The sequence below is a fragment of the Palaemon carinicauda genome, chromosome 14 (genome assembly GCF_036898095.1).
Source record: "Palaemon carinicauda isolate YSFRI2023 chromosome 14, ASM3689809v2, whole genome shotgun sequence".
NCBI classification, from domain to species: domain Eukaryota; kingdom Metazoa; phylum Arthropoda; class Malacostraca; order Decapoda; family Palaemonidae; genus Palaemon; species Palaemon carinicauda.
The window spans coordinates 5,317,461-5,338,644 of record NC_090738.1 but is presented as its reverse complement, the minus strand read 5'-3'; the positions used below and the strand labels follow the sequence as shown (position 1 = coordinate 5,338,644).

The 21,184-nt window shown below is 42.6% G+C and overlaps 1 protein-coding gene across 2 annotated transcripts in view; it reads right to left on the bottom strand.

Moving 5' to 3' along the window:
* LOC137653404 (galectin-8-like) overlaps positions 1-21,184 on the bottom strand; it is a 402,287-nt gene that overhangs the window by 126,942 nt on the left and 254,161 nt on the right. For both annotated transcript variants that reach the window (XM_068386760.1, XM_068386761.1), the window contains exon 5: positions 16,085-16,384. In XM_068386760.1, coding sequence (XP_068242861.1) covers positions 16,085-16,384 — 300 coding nt within the window. The remainder of the gene's footprint in view (positions 1-16,084; positions 16,385-21,184) is intronic.

The window sequence follows — 21,184 nt, the reverse complement described above, 5'->3', positions numbered from 1 at the left end:
GGCATGGGTAGCCAGATCATCTAGAAACACTTTCCAACACTATAAAATTATAAGTTTTGCGACACTACTTGCCAATTCCTTACGGTAACATGACTAAGCAAAAAAATGCAAAACAAATAAAAAGGGGCACTCGCGGAAAAATGGCCAACATTTTATTATACGCATTTCAGAAAATAAAATTTCAGCCACGTGCTAGGCAAACCATCAAGGCACATTTTCCGACAAATAAACATCTAAATGAATCATTACTCTGTGATAGTTCCTTAGTACGTAGTAATTTTGAAAGAAATGGGAAAAAACGAAAAAATGGCAATCACAGGAAAATCGAACACATACCTATATATACGCTATATCTGGCTAAAAAAAAATAGGCATGGGTAGCCAGATCATCTAGAAACACTTTCCAACACTATAAAAATATAAGTTTTGCGACACTACTTGCCAATTCCTTACGGTAACATGACTAAGCAAAAAAATGCAAAACAAATAAAAAGGGGGACTCGCGGAAAAATGCCCAACATTCTAATATACGGCATCTCAGATAAAAAAAAAAGACATGCACGTGTTAGCCCAACCATCAAGGCACACTTTCTAACACATAAACATGAAGAAAAAAATCAATAATATACGGCAATTCCTTACTACGTAGTAAATTTTTACAAATATTGAAAAAATGTTATTTTCCTTAGTAAAATAAATTTTTGAATATACTTACCCGATGATCATATAGCTGCATCCCTGCTGCCCGACAGAAAAAACCTACGGGCGGAATACGCCAGCGATCGCTATACAGGTGGGGGTGTACATCAACAGCGCCATCTGTCAAGTAGGTACTCAAGTACTCGATGTCAACAAAGAACCAATTTTCTCCTCTGTCCCCTGGGTCTCTATTGGGGAGGAAGGGTGGGTCCTTTAATTTATGATCATCGGGTAAGTATATTCAAAAATTTATTTTACTAAGGAAAATAACATTTTTCAATATTAAACTTACCCGATGATCATATAGCTGATTCACACCCAGGGGGGTGGGTAGAGACCAGCATTACATGTTGACATTATTATGAGCTAAGTATTCCGTATTTCATTTTAGCAGTTATTAAAAATAACAAGCATAAAATAAATAAGTACCTGGTAAGGAAGACGACTTGAACAATTACTCTGCCTTTTTAAGTACGTCTTCCTTACTGAGCCTCGCGATCCTCATAGGATGCTGAGCGACTCCTAGGAGCTGAAGTATGAAGGGTTGCAACCCATACTAAAGGTCCTCATCAAAACCTCTAATCTAGGCGCTTCTCAAGAAATGATTTTGACCACCCGCCAAATCAAGTAGGATGCGAAAGGCTTCTTAGCCTTCCGGACAACCCAAAAATATTTCAAGAGAAAGATTAAAAAGGTTCTGGAATTAGGGAATTGTAGTGGTGGAGCCCCCACCACTACTGCACTCGTTGCTACGAATGGTCCCAGAGTGTAGCAGTTCTCGTAAAGAGACTGGACATTCTTAAGATAAAAGACGCGAACACTGATTTGCTTTTCCAATAGGTTGCGTCGAATATACTTTGCAGAGATCTATTTTGTTTAAAGACCACGGAAGTTGTGACAGCTCTAACTTCGTGTGTCCTTACCTTCAGCCAAGCTTGGTCTTCCTCATTCAGAAGGGAATGAGCTCCTCGTATTAACAGTCTGATAAAATAGGATAAAGAATTCTCTGACATAGGCAAAGATGGATTCTTAACTGAACACCATAAAGCTTCAGACGGGCCTCGTAAAGGTTTTTAAAATAGAACTTAAGAGCTCTTACAGGACATAATACTCTTTCTAGTTCATTTCCAACCATACGATAAGTTTGGAATATCGAACGATATTGGTCAAGGCCGAGAAGGCAGCTCGTGTTTGGCTAGAAAACCAAGTTGTAGAACATGTAGCCGTTTCGGATGAGAATCCGATGTTCTTGCTGAAGGCATGAATCTCACTGACTCTTTTAGCTGTGGTTAAGCATATAAGGAAAAGAGTCTTAAAGGTGAGATCTTTCAGGGAGGCTGATTGAAGTGGTTCGAACCTGTCTGACATAAGGAATCTTAGAACCACGTCTAAATTCCAACCAGGTGTAACCAAACGACGCTCCTTCGTGGTCTCAAAAGACTTAAGGAGGTCCTGTAGATCTTTATTGTTGGAAAGATCTAAGCCTCTGTGACAGAAGACTGATGCCAACATGCTTTTGTAACCCTTGATAGTGGGAGCTGAAAGAGATCGTTCTTTCCTCAGATATAAGAGGAAGTCAGCTATTTGAGTTACAGAGGTACTGGTCGAGGATACGGATACTGACTTGCACCAGTTTCGGAAGATTTCCCACTTCGATTGGTAGACTCTAAGGGTGGATGTTCTCCTTGCTCTAGCAATCGCTCTGGTTGCCTCCTTCGAAAAACCTCTAGTTCTCGAGAGTCTTTCGATATTCTGAAGGCAGTCATACGAAGAGCGTGGAGGCCTTGGAGTACCTTCTTTACGCGTGGCAGACGTAGCAGGTCCACCCTTAGTGGAAGTGTTCTGGGAACGTCTACTAGCCATCAAAGTACCTCGGTGAGTTATTCTCTCGCGGGCCAGAGGGAAGCAACTAGCGTCAACTTTGTCCCTTCGTGAGAGGCGAACTTCTGCAGTACCTTGTTGACAATCTAGAACGGAGGGAATGCATATAGATCTAGATGTGACCAATCTAGTAGAAAGGCATCTATATGAACTACTGCTGAGTCCGGGATAGGTGAGCAAAGTATTGGGAGCCTCTTGGTCATCGAGGTTGCGAAGAGATCTATGGTTGGCTGGCCCCAGGCGGCCCAAAGTCTCTTGCATACATCCTTGTGGAGGGTCCATTCTGTTGGAATTATTTGTCCCTTCCTACTGAGACAATCTGCTATGACATTCAAGTTGCCTTGGATGAACCTCGTTACTAGTGAAAAGTCTAGACCTGTTGACCAGGAGAGGAGGTCACTTGTGAACTCGTACCATGTCAGAGAGTAGGTCCCTCCTTGAGATGTACGTCAAAGCAGGGAGTTGACCGTGTTCACCTCCACCACTTTGCCTTGAAGGAGAGACCTGAAGCTTTTCCAGGTCAGACGTACTGCCAGAAGCTTCTTGCAGTTGAAATGCATTGTCCTTTGACTCGAGTTCCATAATCCCGAGCATTCCCTACCGCCTAATGTCGCACCCCAGCCTACGTCCGATGCGTCCGAGAAGAGAACGTGGTTGGGAGTCTGAACAGTCAGGGGAAGACCCTTTCAAAGGTTGATAAAGTCCTTTCACCAAGTCAGACCAGACTTTATCTTTCCGGAAACCGGGATCGAGACCGCTTCTAGCGTCTTGTCCTTTTCCAGTGAAAAGCTAGATGATACAGAAGAGGACGGAGGTGTAGTCTTCCAAGTGACACAAATTGAACCACGGATGACAGTGTCCTAACCAGACTCATCCACAGCCTGACAGGGCAGTGTTCCTTCTTCAGCATCTTCTGGATGGATAGCAGGGCTGGGGGTTGATCGTCTTGTTCAGCAATGTCCTCATCAGAGGGTTCCTCATCCGAAACTGATGAGGAAACGGCAACGGAGTGGGCAACGTCTGACTCGCTGAATCCGGTCGCACTGGTGGATGCGTGACGGAGCCGGACACAAGATCATGGTACTGCTGCACAGTCTGTGAACTGTCAACCATGGGGACGCGAGGAAGTACAGCGTCAACCCGAAACTGTCTAGATTGTCTGGGTTGTGCAGTCAACCCCCTACCGGGTTGCTGAGGTTGCCGCACTGCGTCACAACAAGTCACCTCTGCTGGTTGTTGAACGTCTTCCTAGTGACACACTGAACGTCCACAACCACCTCCGAGAGTCGCTTAACGTCAACGTGCGACTGGCAACCCACACTGGGTCGCACCGGTGGAGGAACCATCTCAACTGGCGGACGTGAGTAGGATACCTCAGCGTCAACAGGGCGTACAACCAACCGGTAGGAAGGTTGTTGGCTAGAAGGTTCTTCTCCGTAAAAAATCCTCTATCAAGGACACAAGCTTGGACTGCATGTCTTGCAACAAAGCCCATTAGGGTCTATGGGAGCAGGTGTGGCAACAGACGGGGTTAGCGACTGAAGCGGAACCATTTACCATCCCTGGAAGCATTGTTATGCTTTAATTAAAGTCCATAGGAGGCTAAGCAGCTTAAGGCTCCTCTCCAAATGACAGAGTCCTCAAAGGAATATCAGAAGGAGGGAGAACAGCACTTTCTCATCTACAGGAACCATGTCCGAGAAAAGCTAGGTTATCTCAGTGAGGGTTTCACTGGTGCATAAGCAGCAGACCAGAAGGCAACGTTATGTAACTGCTTGACAGTCTGTGAACTGTCAAAAACTGAACTGTCAACCACAACAGGTGTGTGAGGACATACAGCACTGGTGCATTAGTAGCAGACCAGAAGGCAACGTCATGTAACTGCTTGACAGTCTGTGAGCTGGCAACAACCAAAGCTGTGTGGGGAAGCCTCAACTCCTGACTGACTAGTCTGCTGCCGGCGAGTGGCGGTAACCACAGTGGGTTGCGGAGGCTGACACACCGTGTCAAAACACGGCAGCTTGTGGTAGCTCACGCACGGCAACGGAGTGCTCCGTGTGTCTGTGGGAGTCAGCATGCGTCTGGCAGGGTCGACTGCGCATGGGTGGAGGAGCTCTCACAACAAGAGTGTGGGAGCAGGCAGCCATGCTGGGCGCACAACCGTGGCAGGCTGTAGGCCAACGGGTGCATCGTCAACCTTCTCCGCAGTCGGAGTGTGGGAGCAGGCAACAACCAAAGCGGAGTGGTGGTGCGTGGTGGGGACTGCCGTGGGTTGCGGAAACTAACGCATCGCGTCAAAACACGGCAGCTTGACTCCACCTTCCCACTGCTGATGCGGTAGCTCACGCATGTTAACGGAGGGAGCCGCACGTCGGCTAACGTTAACATGCGTCTGGCAGGGTCGATTGCGCATCGGAGGTGGAGCTCTCCGCAGCCGGAGTGTGGGAGCAGGCAGCCTCAGCGTGAGCTGGGCGCACAACCGTGGCAGGTTGTAGGCTAACGAGAGCAGTGTAAACCTTCTCCGCACGAAACTCCTGCATAACCGCAGCTAACTGAGTCTGCATAGACTGCAGTAAAGACCACTAGGGTCTACAAAAAACGGCAACAAACGGAGCTACTGTCCGTTGTGACTGAGGGTCTAAAACAGCTGGTGCGGCAACAGACGGAGTTACTGCCTGTTGCGGTACCACCTTGCCTCTCTTGGGAGGTGTGCAGTCGTCGGATGACTGCAGCGAGTTCGAACTGACCCAGTGGCTACACCTAGGTCGTTGGACTTGCGCGGAAGGGACCGACTTGCACTTAAAAAGCTGCAAGATTTGGTCCATGGTTTCTACGAGAAACCTCTTCCGCAGACGAGGAATAAATGGGCTCTCTCGTCTTTGTGTGGGTGGGGCGATCTCACGTCGGCAACGTGTGTAGATACGCCCGAAACCACGGAGGGAAAAACGTCTGTTCGTCGATCAAGGCCTGTGGAACCCATAAGTCGTTCGACATTACTTCTCCCCTGGGCTTGGGAGCTTGTAAGAGGTCCCGGACTAGGTGAACAACTGGCACGAACAGACGAACCCTCGAACGCAACACTGTAACACTTTGCGCATATCACTTTATCACTTTTGATTTTCTGTTTGCACTTATTTCACTGAAATCGAAACTTTAACTGATTTCTACCATAAACACGCAATCCTATCCTTCATTAAAAGGTAGTAATTGCGAAAACAGTTTTACAATGCAACAGAAAAACATAAATAAAGATAAAGAATTCAGTGGCTGGAAAAGAGACTAAACACTAGATCAAATAAACTACGTTTAAAATCTCTCACCGCATAAAGCCTGGGAACAAGAATAAAACTCTAGAAACGTTTTACCTTCTTCCCCTACAGCGACTAGGGAGAAGAGTAAAAAAACGAGAACAACGTTACCCGCTTGAACGAAACGTTTATTCTCCTCTCTCTCCCTCCGTCTCTATCTCTCTCTCTCTTCTCTCTTGACTTAGCACCTGAGAGAAGAGCCCAATTATATCTCGTTAAAACATGTTATTTGCTAAAGGAAAAAACTGAAAGGTTTCCCAAATAAAAAGTTCCTTTATTTAGAATTTAAACCATTTAAGCTAAGAAAGAATGAACGAAACGCTAGAATCGGTTTACTCTTACTGCAACGTGAAACCGTGATACACTCTCTCTCTATCTAACGATAGAGCGCATGTTGAACGTTCTGAACGTCAACAACTGCGGAGACTAAAAAACTAAACGTTAGTTCATCTTTGAAAACAGTACGAGACTATCAAAGAAATTCTTTCATAAAACATTAAAATTAAAAAAGTATTAAATTCTTAAAAGGTAAAATGACGGGCTCAATGTTAATTAACTTCGGTTCCAAGTAAGGACCGCCTACTATTAGGAAAGGTCGCATATAAACAAACATAAAAATTAATTTTTATAAGTTTATAATAAATGGAAAGTCAAACGAAGAGGCCTATAAAGGCGGAGAGATATAAAATAAATAGATCTATAACTTGTTAAGCAAAATTACCAAAAACCTAAACACACTTCCGTCTAAGGGAAGGGTCGGCCATTTAAAAGTGAAAGAGAGTCCATACTCTCTTCGTCACCAACACTTCCGTCTAAGGGAAGGGTCGGCCATTTAAAAGTGAAAGAGAGTCCATACTCTCTTCGTCACCATAATTAAATCTATCCAAAACGAGTTCAAGTTTTGAAATGAAGATAAAACCTGCATAGCGAAAGCTCAAAACTGGAATAGTGTACTTCACCAAATCGTTGTGAAAACAAATCCAGTTAGGAACGGCGTATTTAGTAGGTCTTGCCAGTGGCACGACAGAGGGAAAATTGGTTCTTTGTTGACATCGAGTACTTGAGTACCTACTTGACAGATGGCGCTGTTGATGTACACCCCCACCTGTATAGCGATCGCTGGCGTATTCCGCCCGTAGGTTTTTTCTGTCGGGCAGCAGGGATGCAGCTATATGATCATCGGGTAAGTTTAATATTGAAAAAAAAGAAATTGGCAACCGCAGTTAAATACCCAATATACCAATTACTACGTCGTATCTGACAAAAACAAAGTCACGCATGGGTAGCCAGATCATCTAGACACAGTTTCCAACACTAAAAAAGCAAAAGTTTTACGACACTATTTGGCAATATCTTACGGAAAAATGACTTGGCAAAAAAATGAAAAAAAATTAAAAAGGGGCACTCGCGGTAAAAGGCCCAACATTCTAATATACGGCATCTCAGATAAATAAAAAGACATAGACGTGTTAGCCCAACCATCAAGGCACACTTTCTAACACATAAACATGAAGAAAAAAATCAATAATATACGGCAATTCCTTACTACGTAGTAAATTTTTACAAATATTGAAAAAAAACAGAAATTGACAACCGCAGTTAAATACCCAATATACCAATAACTACGTCGTATCTGACAAAAACAAAGTCACGCATGGGTAGCCAGATCATCTAGACACACTTTCCAACACTAAAAAAGCAAATGTTTTACGACACTATTTGGCAATATCTTACGGAAAAATGACTTGGCAAAAAAATGAAAAAAAATGAAAAAGGGGCACTCGCGGTAAAAGGCCCAACATTCTAATATACGGCATCTCAGATAAATAAAAAGACATGCACGTGTTAGCCCAACCATCAAGGCACACTTTCTAACACATAAACATGAAAAAAAAATCAATAATATACGGCAATTCCTTACTACGTAGTAAATTTTTACAAATATTGAAAAAAAACAGAAATTGGCAACCGCAGTTAAATACCCAATATACCAATAACTACGTCGTATCTGACAAAAACAAAGTCACGCATGGGTAGCCAGATCATCTAGACACACTTTCCAACACTAAAAAAGCAAAAGTTTTACGACACTATTTGGCAATATCTTACGGAAAAATGACTTGGCAAAAAAATTAAAAAAATATGAAAAAGGGGCACTCGCGGTAAAATGGTCCTCGTGGTGATGAACGACATTTTAACTAAAAAAAAAATCATGCACATGGTAGCCAAACAATCCACCAAGACTTTCCACAACTGATAACCTATACAAGTTGCACCATTCTACGACAATTTCATAATACGTAATAACTTTGATAATTATGCAAATTACCTTAGAAGGGTAAACTCGGTCGCGCTCGACCCCGACGCGTCTCAGAAATCGGGGAAGGAGTACAGCTACAGCAATGCACATCTGGACACTACTAGAGCGTGTAGGCGAGACACCTACTGCAGGTCGATCACCCACAAATTCAGTCACGGGGGTGAGTCACGTGAGAAAAACCTTTTTTTTTGACGCTCGGGGTCGCGGACGACCCACCGTACCGTTCCAGGGATAATTAAGCACAGAAAGAAATAAAACACGAAAAGAGAATGTGATCATACGATAATTCAGTACCTGTACTGTATACAGTACGTAGTAAAATTAAATCGAACATGAAACGCAAATCAGATGCAGTCATACTATATTAGAATGGTGTAAGGCTACTGTTGGCTACTACTGTACTACAAATGCAATGGATGTGCTTCTTTCCATGAATCTTTTGTATGTATACGTACGTAGTACTGCATCCAATAATATTCTTTGTTGCAAAAATCACATTTCGACTAAGCGTACGAGAGAGAGAGAGAGACACACATCCTACAACAAAAGCGTAAAATAGCGTACGTAAAGCTGTATTATTATTATTGTTATTATTATTATTATTGTTGTTGTTGTTATTAAAATTATTATTGTTATTATTATTATTATTATTATCATTATTATTATTATTATTATTACAGTATCCTTATTTATTATTATTATTATTATTATTACTGTACAGTACACTATACGCAGGGTATCTTGTACTTTGAATTGGTAACCTACGTAGCATATAAGACGGGTTGTGATTGGTTCAAGCGCTGATAGATGACGAATCAGAACTCAAGTTTTGTTATCTAGCCTGTGATTGGTGTTTTGCCCGCATCTCCAACTTCGAGCCTCTTTTCGCGGCCACTTTCTCTCCCGCCGTATCGCTGTGTAGACGTTGTTAAGTTTGTGAACTTTAATCTGTGCTGTGCGCGACTGTTTTAAGTTGAACTTTTTGTTGAACTTTCTGTTAAATCCTACTGTACAATGGCTCCCAAGCGTTCTGCTTCTACTAAGGCTGGTAGTGAGCCTAAACGCCACCGAAGGATGATGATGATTGCTGAGAAGGTGACGCTTCTCGATATGTTAAAAGACGGTAGAAGTTTTGCGTCCGCAGCCCGCCATTTTAGCATCAATGAATCCACCGTTCGCTATATCAAGAAGGACGAGGCAAACATTAGAAAGACGGCTGCAATCACCTTTAGCAGATCAGCGAAGCGAGTCGTTACCACGCATAATAAAACGATCGTACGCATGGAAGGTGCTTTAGCTGTGTGGATTGCCGACTGCCGGAAGAAGAACATAGCCTTGGATACGAACACCATCCGAACAAAGGCTTTGAGCTTGTATGAGAATTTTGCGGCAAAGGAACCTCAAGACGACGATGGCAACCATGCTGAAGAAGATGATGATGCAGATGAACCTCAACCAAGGACATCCACTGATTCCCAGCGTCAGAAACAACGTTTTTCCGCCAGCAAAGGATGGTTTGCGAAGTTTCAGAAACGCTTCGCCCTGAAAAGCGTTTCCCTGCATGGCGAGGCTGCTTCCGCTGACACTGCCGCTGCTGAAACTTACGTGAACCAGACGTTCAAGAATATTATCGCCGAAGGTGGATACAAGCCGGACCAAGTCTTTAATATGGATGAGACCGGCTTGTTTTGGAAGAGAATGCCGTCGCGAACTTTCCTGTTCAAAGAAGAAGCCAAAGCCTCTGGCTTTAAAACATTCAAGGATCGCGTTACCCTCGTGATGTGTGGCAATGCTGCTGGATTTTTGCTAAAGCCGGGGCTTATTTATAAGTCGAAAAATCCTCGCGCTTTGAAAAATAAAAACAAGAATCTCCTTCCCGTGTACTGGATGCATAATCTAAAAGCATGGATTAAGAAGATGCTGACCTCCAACTGGTTCGTCCAGTGTTTCATCCCGCAAGTCAGTGAATATCTCTTAGAGAAGGGCTTGTCATTCAAGATCCTTCTCCTTATGGATAACGCTGGTGGACACGCAACTGACCTGTCGCGTGAGGGCGTTCAGGTTGAGTTCCTGCCACCCAACACCACGTCATTAATTCAACCGATGGACCAGGGGGTTATCAGGGCGTTCAAAGCCCTCTACACGAAGAATGCCTTGGCGGACCTCGTTGCGTGTGTGGATGCTGCCCAAGATGATGAGGATGAAGATTTTAACTTGAAGGCGTACTGGCGGCAGTACACCATAGCCACGTGCCTGAAGAATATTCAGAAGGCACTGCAAGAGATGAAACCTGCAACCGTGAATGCGAGCTGGAAGAAGTTGTGGCCCCAGATTGTTTACGACGACGAGGGATTTACTCCGTCTGAAATCCCACACTCTGCAATACGCAAATCTGTGCAGTTGGCTGCCATAATTGGAGGTGACGGGTTTGGCGACAGGACGACTGAAGACGTCGACGAGTTGTTGGACTGCCATTCCCAGCCGCTAACTGACGCAGACCTAGAAGACCTGACGAAATCGGCAAGTGAAGAAGAGAGTGAAACGCAGGAAGAGACCCAAGAAAATGTCGAAAAAACGGGCTTAACATTAGAACGGCTTGCCAAGTTCTACAACCATATGAAGGAGGCGAAAGAAATGTTGCAAGAGTGGGACGAGGATATGGTTCAGTCTATGCAATTCTCCAACAAGGTCGATGACATCATGACTCCCTACAGGATGCTCTTAGAGCGAAAAAAGAAGCAGCGGCAGCAACTTCCGATCACAATGTTCTTCCAGCCTCGCAAAAAAGAGCCAGTTCCTCCTGCTAGTACGCCTTCGGAAGAAATTGAAGAAGTTGAAGAGGTGTCCCAGGAAAAGGCACCTCCGTCTGAAGAGACGTAAAATACTATTATTGGCTGCACAGTAGAAGACATCATCAGCTTCATCATCATCATTTCTACTGTGCAGCAAATTCATCGCCATCATCATTCAAGTTTTTCTTGAACTTCTTTCGTGGTGAGTACAGTAACAATCTTTATTTTTTACTTTAATATTCTAACATTTTAACATTTGTGGCTGTTTTATTTAAGTACTGTATGCATTAAGTTAAAGGGAAGGTTTTAAAAGTCTGAAGAGTAAACATGTTGTAACCTATCATATTTTTTTTTTGTTTAAAATTTACATTTACGTACGTAAAACAAAATCAATCTCTCTCTCTCTCTCTCTCTCTCTCTCTCTCTCTCTCTCTCTCTCTCTCTCTCTCTCTCGTACAGGTAAACTGTTTTCCTGCTTTGCTACGTACAGTATGTACTGCATGATTTTATATAGATACGGTAAATAATATTTGTAATAACATATTTTCTAAAAGCTTTTACTGTAAATATCATTATTTATCACTTTCATCATGCGCGTTAAATGCCTTCTTTGTTCTGAGCGTGGTTGTTTACTGAGCGTACTTTATGACGCCGTCGTTTCAGGCGGCGTCATAGAGAAAAACATTTCATTTGGAAGTCCTAAGAAAAATTAAGTAAAACATTGGTAATAACAAAATCAACATACTGTATAATCAATATAATCGATGCAAAAACTAACCTATACATATATGTGTACACTAAATGAGTTTGTTTCTTCATTATGATCAGAGATAAACGTAAACAAAACATAGGTTGCCATTTTTTATCGTGCTTTTTAGCGTGTTTAGGAAACGCATGATATAAAATCGCCTTTAATATTTTTGCCTGTTTTAGTTTAGGGTACTGTAGTACTGTACATGCATTAAGTGTTCTGTACATTAAAGCGTAGTTTGTTAACAGTACTACGTACAAGGGAAGGTTTTAAAAGTCTGAATATACATGTTAAATAAATAGGTAAATATGGTGTCACTACTTCGCGGATTTTCACCTATCGTGGCCAGGTCTGGAACCTATCTACCGCGATAAACGAGGGTTCACTGTATTATCCCACTGATAAGACCATTCACATTCACAGAATTACCTTACTGATATAACCTATCATGCATATAAGTATGCTATCTCCTTCACATTATCATTGTCATTCACTTATCATTATTATATATATTCTTAATCCTTTTCCTTTCCAAATCCCTTTTGGACATTTACGGTACTTTGCTCTCCCACACACATCTACAACATATCTTTCCAACTCTATTGATTCTCTTTAATTTTTGTGATTTCATTCATCTTCTCTTTTCTAGCATTCATTCATTATCTTCATCTTATCAATCATTCTAAACCCTTTCTTATCCCTCACACCACGTATTCCCATTCCTGTTTTTCCTTCCTTCTTCTCGCATTACCCAAATTCATTGATTTCGCTAATTTTTTGAGTTAGCATAGATTTGGCGGGGGGAATTTGCGAGAAAAGGAACTTGGCTACCGCCTCCCCCCTGTCTTGTGTCTTTGTCATATTATTTCGTCCTTCTCTCTTCCTGTTGTTTCACTTGACTGTATCCAATAATAACGCATGTAATATGACAAATTCTTAGATAATTTGTATTTTTCCTAGCGATACAAACCTTAGCTATTTATTTAGGGGTATTACTTTCTGCGAAGCTGAAATGACAAACCATTAAAATCTAGCGAGGGTTAAATACACATACCGCTAGTTAGCGGGGGTAGGGGGGGAGCTTGCTACCACTCCTACTCACACACCGGTGATTTAGCTCACTTTGCTTGGAGGTAGGACTTCAAGGGGGAAAGGGTTGGCGGGCAAGCTTGTATCGTTAGGAAAAATACAAATTATCTACAAATTTGTCATTTGTTCTGTAACTGGAACATAAACCTACACTATTTATTTAGGGGTGACTCACCCATTAGGAAGGGTGGACACCCCTGCCAATCTGGCTTTTGGGTTTACCCGGGGCCTCCTTATCCGAGTACGTTAGTACTAAAATATTGAGTCCCTGCGCCTCGCCAGAATCTTGCTACGCAAGGTCCGCGGGAAACGCAAGCTGTGTGTCTAGATATTTAAAAGTGTGATCGTCCAGGTAGTTATTCCGAGTCTTTTTGTAGGAAAAACTGTTGTAACCAAGACTTTCCCAATACCACCTCGCCAGGGTATGGAGACGCAACAGTATTAGCTTAATACTAGGTACACAAGAGAGCATGATTTACCTGCAGTGGTTTAAAGTCAGCTTATGCAGAGAACCCAGGATGCTGCTTTCCCCTAAAGAGGGGAGGATGAAAAAAAGAATTAAGTGGCCAATCAAACCTTTTCATTCCCGCACACTAAAACCGGGTAACAGTGCCCTCAACTTTCTGCTACTTGTCCAATAAGGACCTTGATGTATACAACCAACTGCTGTGCAAGTTCGGATTATATTTGAACTGCGCCTTAACACATTTTTTTTTTTATTGTGTTACTGAGACCACCTAAACCAAAGTTAAGTTCGACAAGCTGAAGGCTACCATCGTGTGTTTGCGATGGCAGCCAGGGGTTCTACCCCCATCCCTACCTCCTTCCCTCGTGCCAGAGTGGAGAAGGGAAGGATAATGAAGCCCAGATGTCTCACCTTGAGGAGCCATAGAAAGAAGCAAACCACTTTGATCAATCAACCTGTAATGGAGCCAGTCCCTGGAACTTCAAGGGAAATTCAAGAAGAGACTGAAGAGCACCTAGAAGCCGAACCAGCAGCAGTAGAAGAAGAAAAAGAAGAAGAAGACAGCCAGGACACCAACAATAATCCTGCCCACCAGCTACCTCCACAGCAGACCACCAACAGCACATCACACCCAACCAGATTCAGGCTCACTCCTGGCCCCAACATGACCTCGTATGCTGCCATAGCCGCCATGGAGGCCAGGAATCCACACCTGAATGTGACTATTCGTCCCAATCGCAGGGGACAACTAGTCATCTCTGCTCAGGACCACCAAACCAAGGCGTTCCTTGAGCAACAAGAAGTCCTACACCTCAACCCAGCCGACAAGCCCACTACTATTATCATAGTATACGACCTTGACCTGCCACTCGAACATGTGCTCAACCACCCTTCCATTCTCACTGCCAAGAGATGTGAGGGGAAGGCTGGAAGGAGATCCCACAAGCTGGAGGCAGTCATCAAGCTTGGCATGACAGATGTCCTGCAAGACTGCAGTGCATCGCCGACCGCTAGGGAGTAGATCGCCACTACAACTTGCACCCACGTCAGCAACATCGAACTCACCAACTTCCAATCAACCACACCCCTCCACCAACCAACCGCACCTCCCGACAAAATCCTAATCCCTCCAGACATGCCATTCCAGAACTTCCTTCTCCTCCAACTCTCCTCCCAGCACCTAAACCTCAGTTGCATATGCTGGTGCACAAACAGAACAGCAGGTTCTCCCTCATGAGAGATCGAAAACCTGGGTGTAAGTTTCGTAAAACTAGACCCTGCAAAGCGTTCGCAGCGAGGGGCGGGGGCTGCAAGCAAGCAGCCTAACCCTATCTTCATCTAGCACCGAGAAGCTATGTCTCAAAGAGCTAGAGTGAGGCCTGGAAGAGTCGAGCACACGCTTATGGAAGCCCCAAGGGGGGACCACTCCAACGAAGGTCATCTTTTCAGCGAACGGAAAGATCCTCTGACACCTAATGCTACCGTAGGGAGTCCCTCTGGTGAATAGGAGGGCTGCCCTACCGCAGCTGACGAAGGGTGACTCTTCAGTGACAGGAAGGTTGCTCAACACCTGCAGAAGGACCTCTGGGCCGCTCACTATGCTTTCAGTCATCAAGTTGGGCAAGCCCAGACAGAAAGTTGGCATCGTGAATTGCCAAGAGAACATACCCAAAGCTAGTTTATGGAGTTCATCCCGGAGGGATCCCCAACGAGTAACCCCGGAGACACTAATCTGCAACTGGTCATAAATGTCTGACAACACAGGCCTGGATGTTGAGGTTGTCACATCCAAACATAAGACACTTCCGGTACAAGACCTCCGGAGTCTTGTAGAGGAGAGGATTGAAATCAACCCACGGGGAGGCATCTATTCGCTCTCCTTTTGTCCCAAAACGCAGAACCTCGAGAAGCCGTTCCTTGCATTGAGAACCCATGAGTCCCAAGAAGGCCAAAGCTGACGCATCGTATCAGCCGAGAGATTCCCTTACGGCCGATGTCAGCGCTGCTTCTTTAGGAGAAGTAACGGAGACTTCAGAACCAGAAGATTGTCCTGGGGTTGAAGGGTCACCACTCGTATTTGACTGGCCTTCGGAGGAGACCAATCAAGCAGTCAGAAAGGCAAGAACAAGCAAATGGAGTCAGATGGAGGTTTCTTCGTCTTTGAAGATGATCTTGAAGGAGAAGAATCCCTCTTTGCCTTACTCTTCTGCTGTTTACCGTATCGCTATCACTACCACTGGGAGGGCGGCCACTCCCTAAACTCAGTACAAGAGGATGCCTACAAGTAGGTATGGTCCCAGCACACAGGACAAAGGCTGTGAGGATTGGTCTCCGCTGCTGAAATAAAGGAGCTGCAATGGTGCCCTACTGTGCCAGGACAAACACGCATAGTTAATCCTCACGTCAAGCCCGCCTGAAAAAGAGAATGGAAAAGTTCTAAGTTTTAGGCCAGTTGTTTATTGTCAGTTTGCAGGAGAGAACGACGTCTGTTTTCTTCAGAGCCAAAATGAAAAGTGAAGTATTGTTACCAGTGCGAATGTGATCAGGGTGGTAAGTCTACCCCTGCTCACCACTGCTAACTAGCGGTGGATAGTTACACCTCGCTTAAAAGTCTTATGGCTAGTTTCAGCTGTCGCCAAATTACATCGCCAATGCAAATAGCGAAAGGATTTGTACAGTGATAGAACAAGTATAGTTTTCCTCCAATGATGAAATTCCAAGAATAATTTGAAGCACACAGTAGGGCAAATTAATAAGCGACAAATTATTTATACTTACGCCATACTGGTTCTGAGCACCATACTGTGGATAAGCAGAAGAGTTTTGTTCGGGAGCAAATCCTGGCCCACCTGAATAAGGAGGAGGAGCCCCATAACTGGGAGATGGGAGATACGGCACTCCCCCAACCGGAGCTTGTGCATACGGTGCCTGAGTTGCAGGTGGAACTGGATTTGGATCTTCTATCCAAACACAAGCAAGAGTCATATCCTGACTAGTGCTTGCTATGTTTATATAAATAAGAGTAGCAGGGTTAGTTCTGTGGCTGAATTCTGCAAAATGTTGACCATTCAAAGCTATCTGGAAATTTAGAACAAAAAATTAATGAACATTTGCAATCCATTGCTATTGGTCTGGGTAGAAAATCACAGATCTAATACAGAAGGCATAAGCAACAGATCAGAAAGAGGGGCAAATTTAGGTGCTAATCAAGTTCAATAATACTTGAGCTGTGAATGATTGATCAAAATACCATGACAAATTCTAAAATTAATTTGTTAAATAAAAATAAAAAAGGATAAGAAATTAAACTGATGAAATTTTAATTAGAAAATTGGTAGCCAGCATAATATATTCTTGTGCGAGTATTTGCTGGGCAAATTTTACACTTTTGTAAATATATAAATCAGTATACAAAGAAATATGAAAAACATACCTTAGAGAGACATGCAGCAAACATTTATTTATGAATACCATAAAAAAATAAGAAAACTGATAATCTATTAATCAGGAAATCATAAAAAACCCTGGAATTACTGTATATAGGATACTAAAATAAGTATCTTTCTCTAGATTTTTTTATAAAAAAGTAAATAATTAGGAATCCATATGAGCAAAGGGTTGTGTAATAGACCGGACGTACTTGCATAAATACTGTATATAAAAATGACAAATTTTTTAGTAATTTGCATTAATCCTAACCTACACACCTGGGGTTATTTATAGGGGTACACTTTCAGTGAAGCTGAAAGACGAGCCATGATAATTTTTAGCGAGGGATAACCACCCCAATTGCTAGTTAGCGGGTGGGGGGGGGGGTTAGTCAACTACCACACTCACTCACACACCTGGGCTGAACAACCACTTTGCTTTCTGGCAGAACTTCTATGAGGACAGGGCTGGCAGGCCAACTTGTAAAAATTGCTCCACGTTTGTATGTTAGGAAAAATACAAATTACTTAAAAATTTGTTGTTTGTTCCAATACAAAGACACACACTATACTATTTATAGGAGTAACTCACCTCTTAGGAGGGAGGAAGTACTCACCAACTGGCCTTAGTACATATTTGACAAGGGATCTCTCTACCTTGGCATATGACCGAATGTAGTATGAACCCTACCCTTGCTAAATGTTGCGCTATGCATCCTTATTGGTCAGCAGAAGCATTGTGTTTGTGATACTACCAATGCAGCTGGTCCTTAACGCAGGAAATCAAGTCATAATAAAGATATGAGAGTCCTCAGACTTTACTCAATAACCTCATTCATAGGGGTATTGGGGAGGCAGCAAGTATTATTTCAATACCTAGGATACACAAAAGAAATGAGTCTTACCTGCAGAGAGGTGAGGTCAGCTTGTGCTGGGTACCATGGTGCTGAGTTCCCCCCAGGGGGGGAGAAAGTAAAAGGAAGAAGAGAGCCAGTCATTCTTACTCATTCACCTCAGACTAACCCAGGTAACCTCAGCCCTCAACACTCCTTCACGGAGCTTGAGGTGTTTTAGACTTGTTGAGCAGCCACCACAGGGCCAATTGAGAGCGCATCTATGTTCCTGTGGGGTACATCTTGTAGGTAGTGGGCGGTAAAGGTCGTTTGACGCTTCTAGATGCTTGCTTGGAATACCTGTGCCACAGAGTAGTTTTTCTTGAACGCCAGGGACGTTGCAATGCCGCTGACATCATGAGCTCTGGGTCGTTTTTGAGGAGGAAGGTCTGGATTGAGCGCATACTCAATGACCTTTCAGATCCAGGAGGATATAGTATTCCTTAAGACCTTCCTCTCAACCTTCCCCATGCAAAACAGTGCTGACACACAGGGGTGAGCTGCTGCTCTTTTTTCAAGGTAACACCTCAAACATGGCCGAATCCAAGGTGAGTAGGAATACCGTCTTCCATGTAAGGCGGCAATCTGGTGCCTGGCGTAATAGAGCCCTTAAGGGACTGAAGGACCCGAACCACATTCCAAGGAGGAGGTCTAAGTTCCGACAGGGGACAAGTAATTTCATAGCTCTGTATGAGTAAGGAAAGTTTCAATGAGGAGGAAATATCTATTCCTTTCAGTTTAAAGGCGAGACTCCAAGCTGAGCAGTAGCCTCCGACTGCCGAAGCCAAGAAAAGCATTTCTTCCCGAAGGTGTACAAGGAACACGGCTATTGTTGGAATAGCGGCATCGAAGGGAGAGATACCCCTTCCACGATACCAACCATAGAAAACCGACCACTTCACCTGGTAGACTGACGCGAGCCATTCTTTCAGCATCTAGTTGCGAAAAGCCTCTCTGTGTGAGGAGGTGCTGGACAGCCTCCAGGCATGAAGTTGAAGTAAAGCTACGGCTTTGTGGAAGATGTTGGCGTGTGGTTGTTTGAGCAGATCGTGACGTGGAGGGAGCTCCCTCGATACAATGAATAAGGGTTTGTCTGAAAAAAAAATTTACTTATTATTTGTATGTTAGGAAAAATACCTATTATTTTCAAAATTGTCAATGTATTTATTTGTTATAGTATTTTTAAGCCTCAAGCAACCCCAAAAAATAAATTAATCGCAGTAGGAAGTCAAGTAGAGCAATTTGAAATTGCTAGGTGAGGGCAAGAAATGATTTACGGTGCGGGATTTTTAGGATATTAGTGCAATGGTCACTTGAAGTGAAAAAAACAAAAAAACAATACATGTCTCTCCAATATCTGAAGGTAGTCAGAGATTTATGTCCAGATCCTGTTGACTCACTGCATAGGTCATGAGCCGCAGTGTTGTGGGGTTCTCCATTTAGCTTGGAGTTTTCTAATGCCACCAGCTTGAAACTTTGTCCTGATTATAGCTGATAACTTTTGTGTCTGGATATTTATTGTAGCAGTGGTGTTGCTTGGTGAGATCATTGGACCTACCAGGCAACAATAATGTACAAAACTGTGGGGCATTCATTAATGTACTATATGTATATGTCTGTAGTATGGCTTTAGGAAGTTACTATACTGTATATGATATTCAGCCGTCCCTTTTGAGTGTAGCACTGAGGTTAATAAGCCTTTTCTTAATATATTACATCATTTTTTTTCCTGATGTAAAGGTGAGAATGTAGAGACAGGCCAGATGTGCAACCTTGTCTTATAATCCCTTTGATCTTAACTCAAGCTCATTCCATTTACATTTGAATTTAGCCCAAATATATACACTGTTATGTTGGTCTTTAATTATACTTATGTACAGTAGGGTCCTGAATTATGGGAAAATTTGGTCGATCAATGACCTCGTATAAATGGAAAATCGCATATTTCGAAACACACAACTAACAGAAATAATTCCATTGGGGCCATGGCAACCAGCAACTTGCTTATTCAAACATGTTTACTACCCTTTTCCAATACTTTCTATGTACTATACTGTATTTTTTTCATAATATCAAATTGTTCTTATAAATAAATCAAACATTTAATATACTAATAACTTGAAAAAAAGGTTAAAATTACAACCAAGATGGATGTAAATACCGTATATTTCCCGTTATAACACGACCCGAAATACAGACAAATTTTAATGTTTGTCATATCTATTGTATAAGACAACTTGTGAATAGTAAAACCATCACTCTATAGACTAGCTTTTGTTGTATCATTGAAAATCCCGAATTATCAAAATAAAAGGCGATTTTATATCATGCGTTTCCTAAACACGCCAAAAAGCACAATAAAAAACAACAACCAATGTTTTGTTTACGTTTATTCTCTGATCATAACGAGGAAACAGACGCATTTACACATCTGTGTACAGTATAGGTTAGTTTTTGCATCGACAGCAATCTTACCAAGTATTGAATTTTTAGGCTCAGGCCATGTCGTCCTGATGGAAGTTCCTTTATAGTAGCTTCCTTATGGTGGCAGCAGGTAGTGTACTAAAACCTGCCGCTTGAATACTGCGAGAAACAGTGCACTAATCGGGACTTTTAGTGAAGGGTGTACATGATCCCTCCTACGGAGTGACATATTTAGTGAAGTATCACTGTAGTGACACTATGGACTGTTCTAAGTATAAAGGTGAAAGAAGCATAAAAGACTTATACATGTGCCATGCGTATAACTACGCAAGTGTTTATAAACTGTAACGACAGAAATAAGAAAACATGAAATATTACAATATTTCCTTTTAAAGTAGCTTCACGTTTCTTTTCAGGTGAAACAAGTATTTCTGTTATTACCATTTTAATTATGCTCTCCACTATATTTCCAATTTTCTTTTTATATTATATTATAGAATGCACTTTAACCTAGTTATCTATTGTTTATCAATAAATACATATATGAATTTTGCGTCTCTTTTCGCCCCAAAATTCCAAATAAATAAATGTGTCAGAGCAATTCATTATAACCTCTTATATTGAAAATATATCCTGAACAGATACAATATCTGTTCTAAAGCTAGCAAACCTCATAATTATGTGTTTTTATCAGGTATCAGTCCCTGGTTATGACTGATTTCATATACCTGATTGTATTACTGAAATGCAATTTTCCTACATAGATGAAAACCTGTCTACCTTGCTTACCACACACCAAGTAGACCAGGGGAGGTGTAAGTAGTCAATACATACATTTGTTCCTTTCAGAATACAAACTCTGTTTTACAAAAGTATATGATGAGACCAATATACCTGTTCGCTAGATTGTTCATATGAACTTACAATCCTCGAGTTTTTTTCCCAGAGTCTACCATGACTCTTCCCTGTAGAGGGCAGGAAGCACTGACATAGTCCATTATCAGCTGAAGTGGTGTATGACAGTAACACCATGTGTCTCTAGGTCTAGATGACCAAGGAAAATTTATCTCGCGGTTATTGGCACTAATGGGAAATCCACAGATACATTAATGCTCTGGTAAACTTCCATCAGG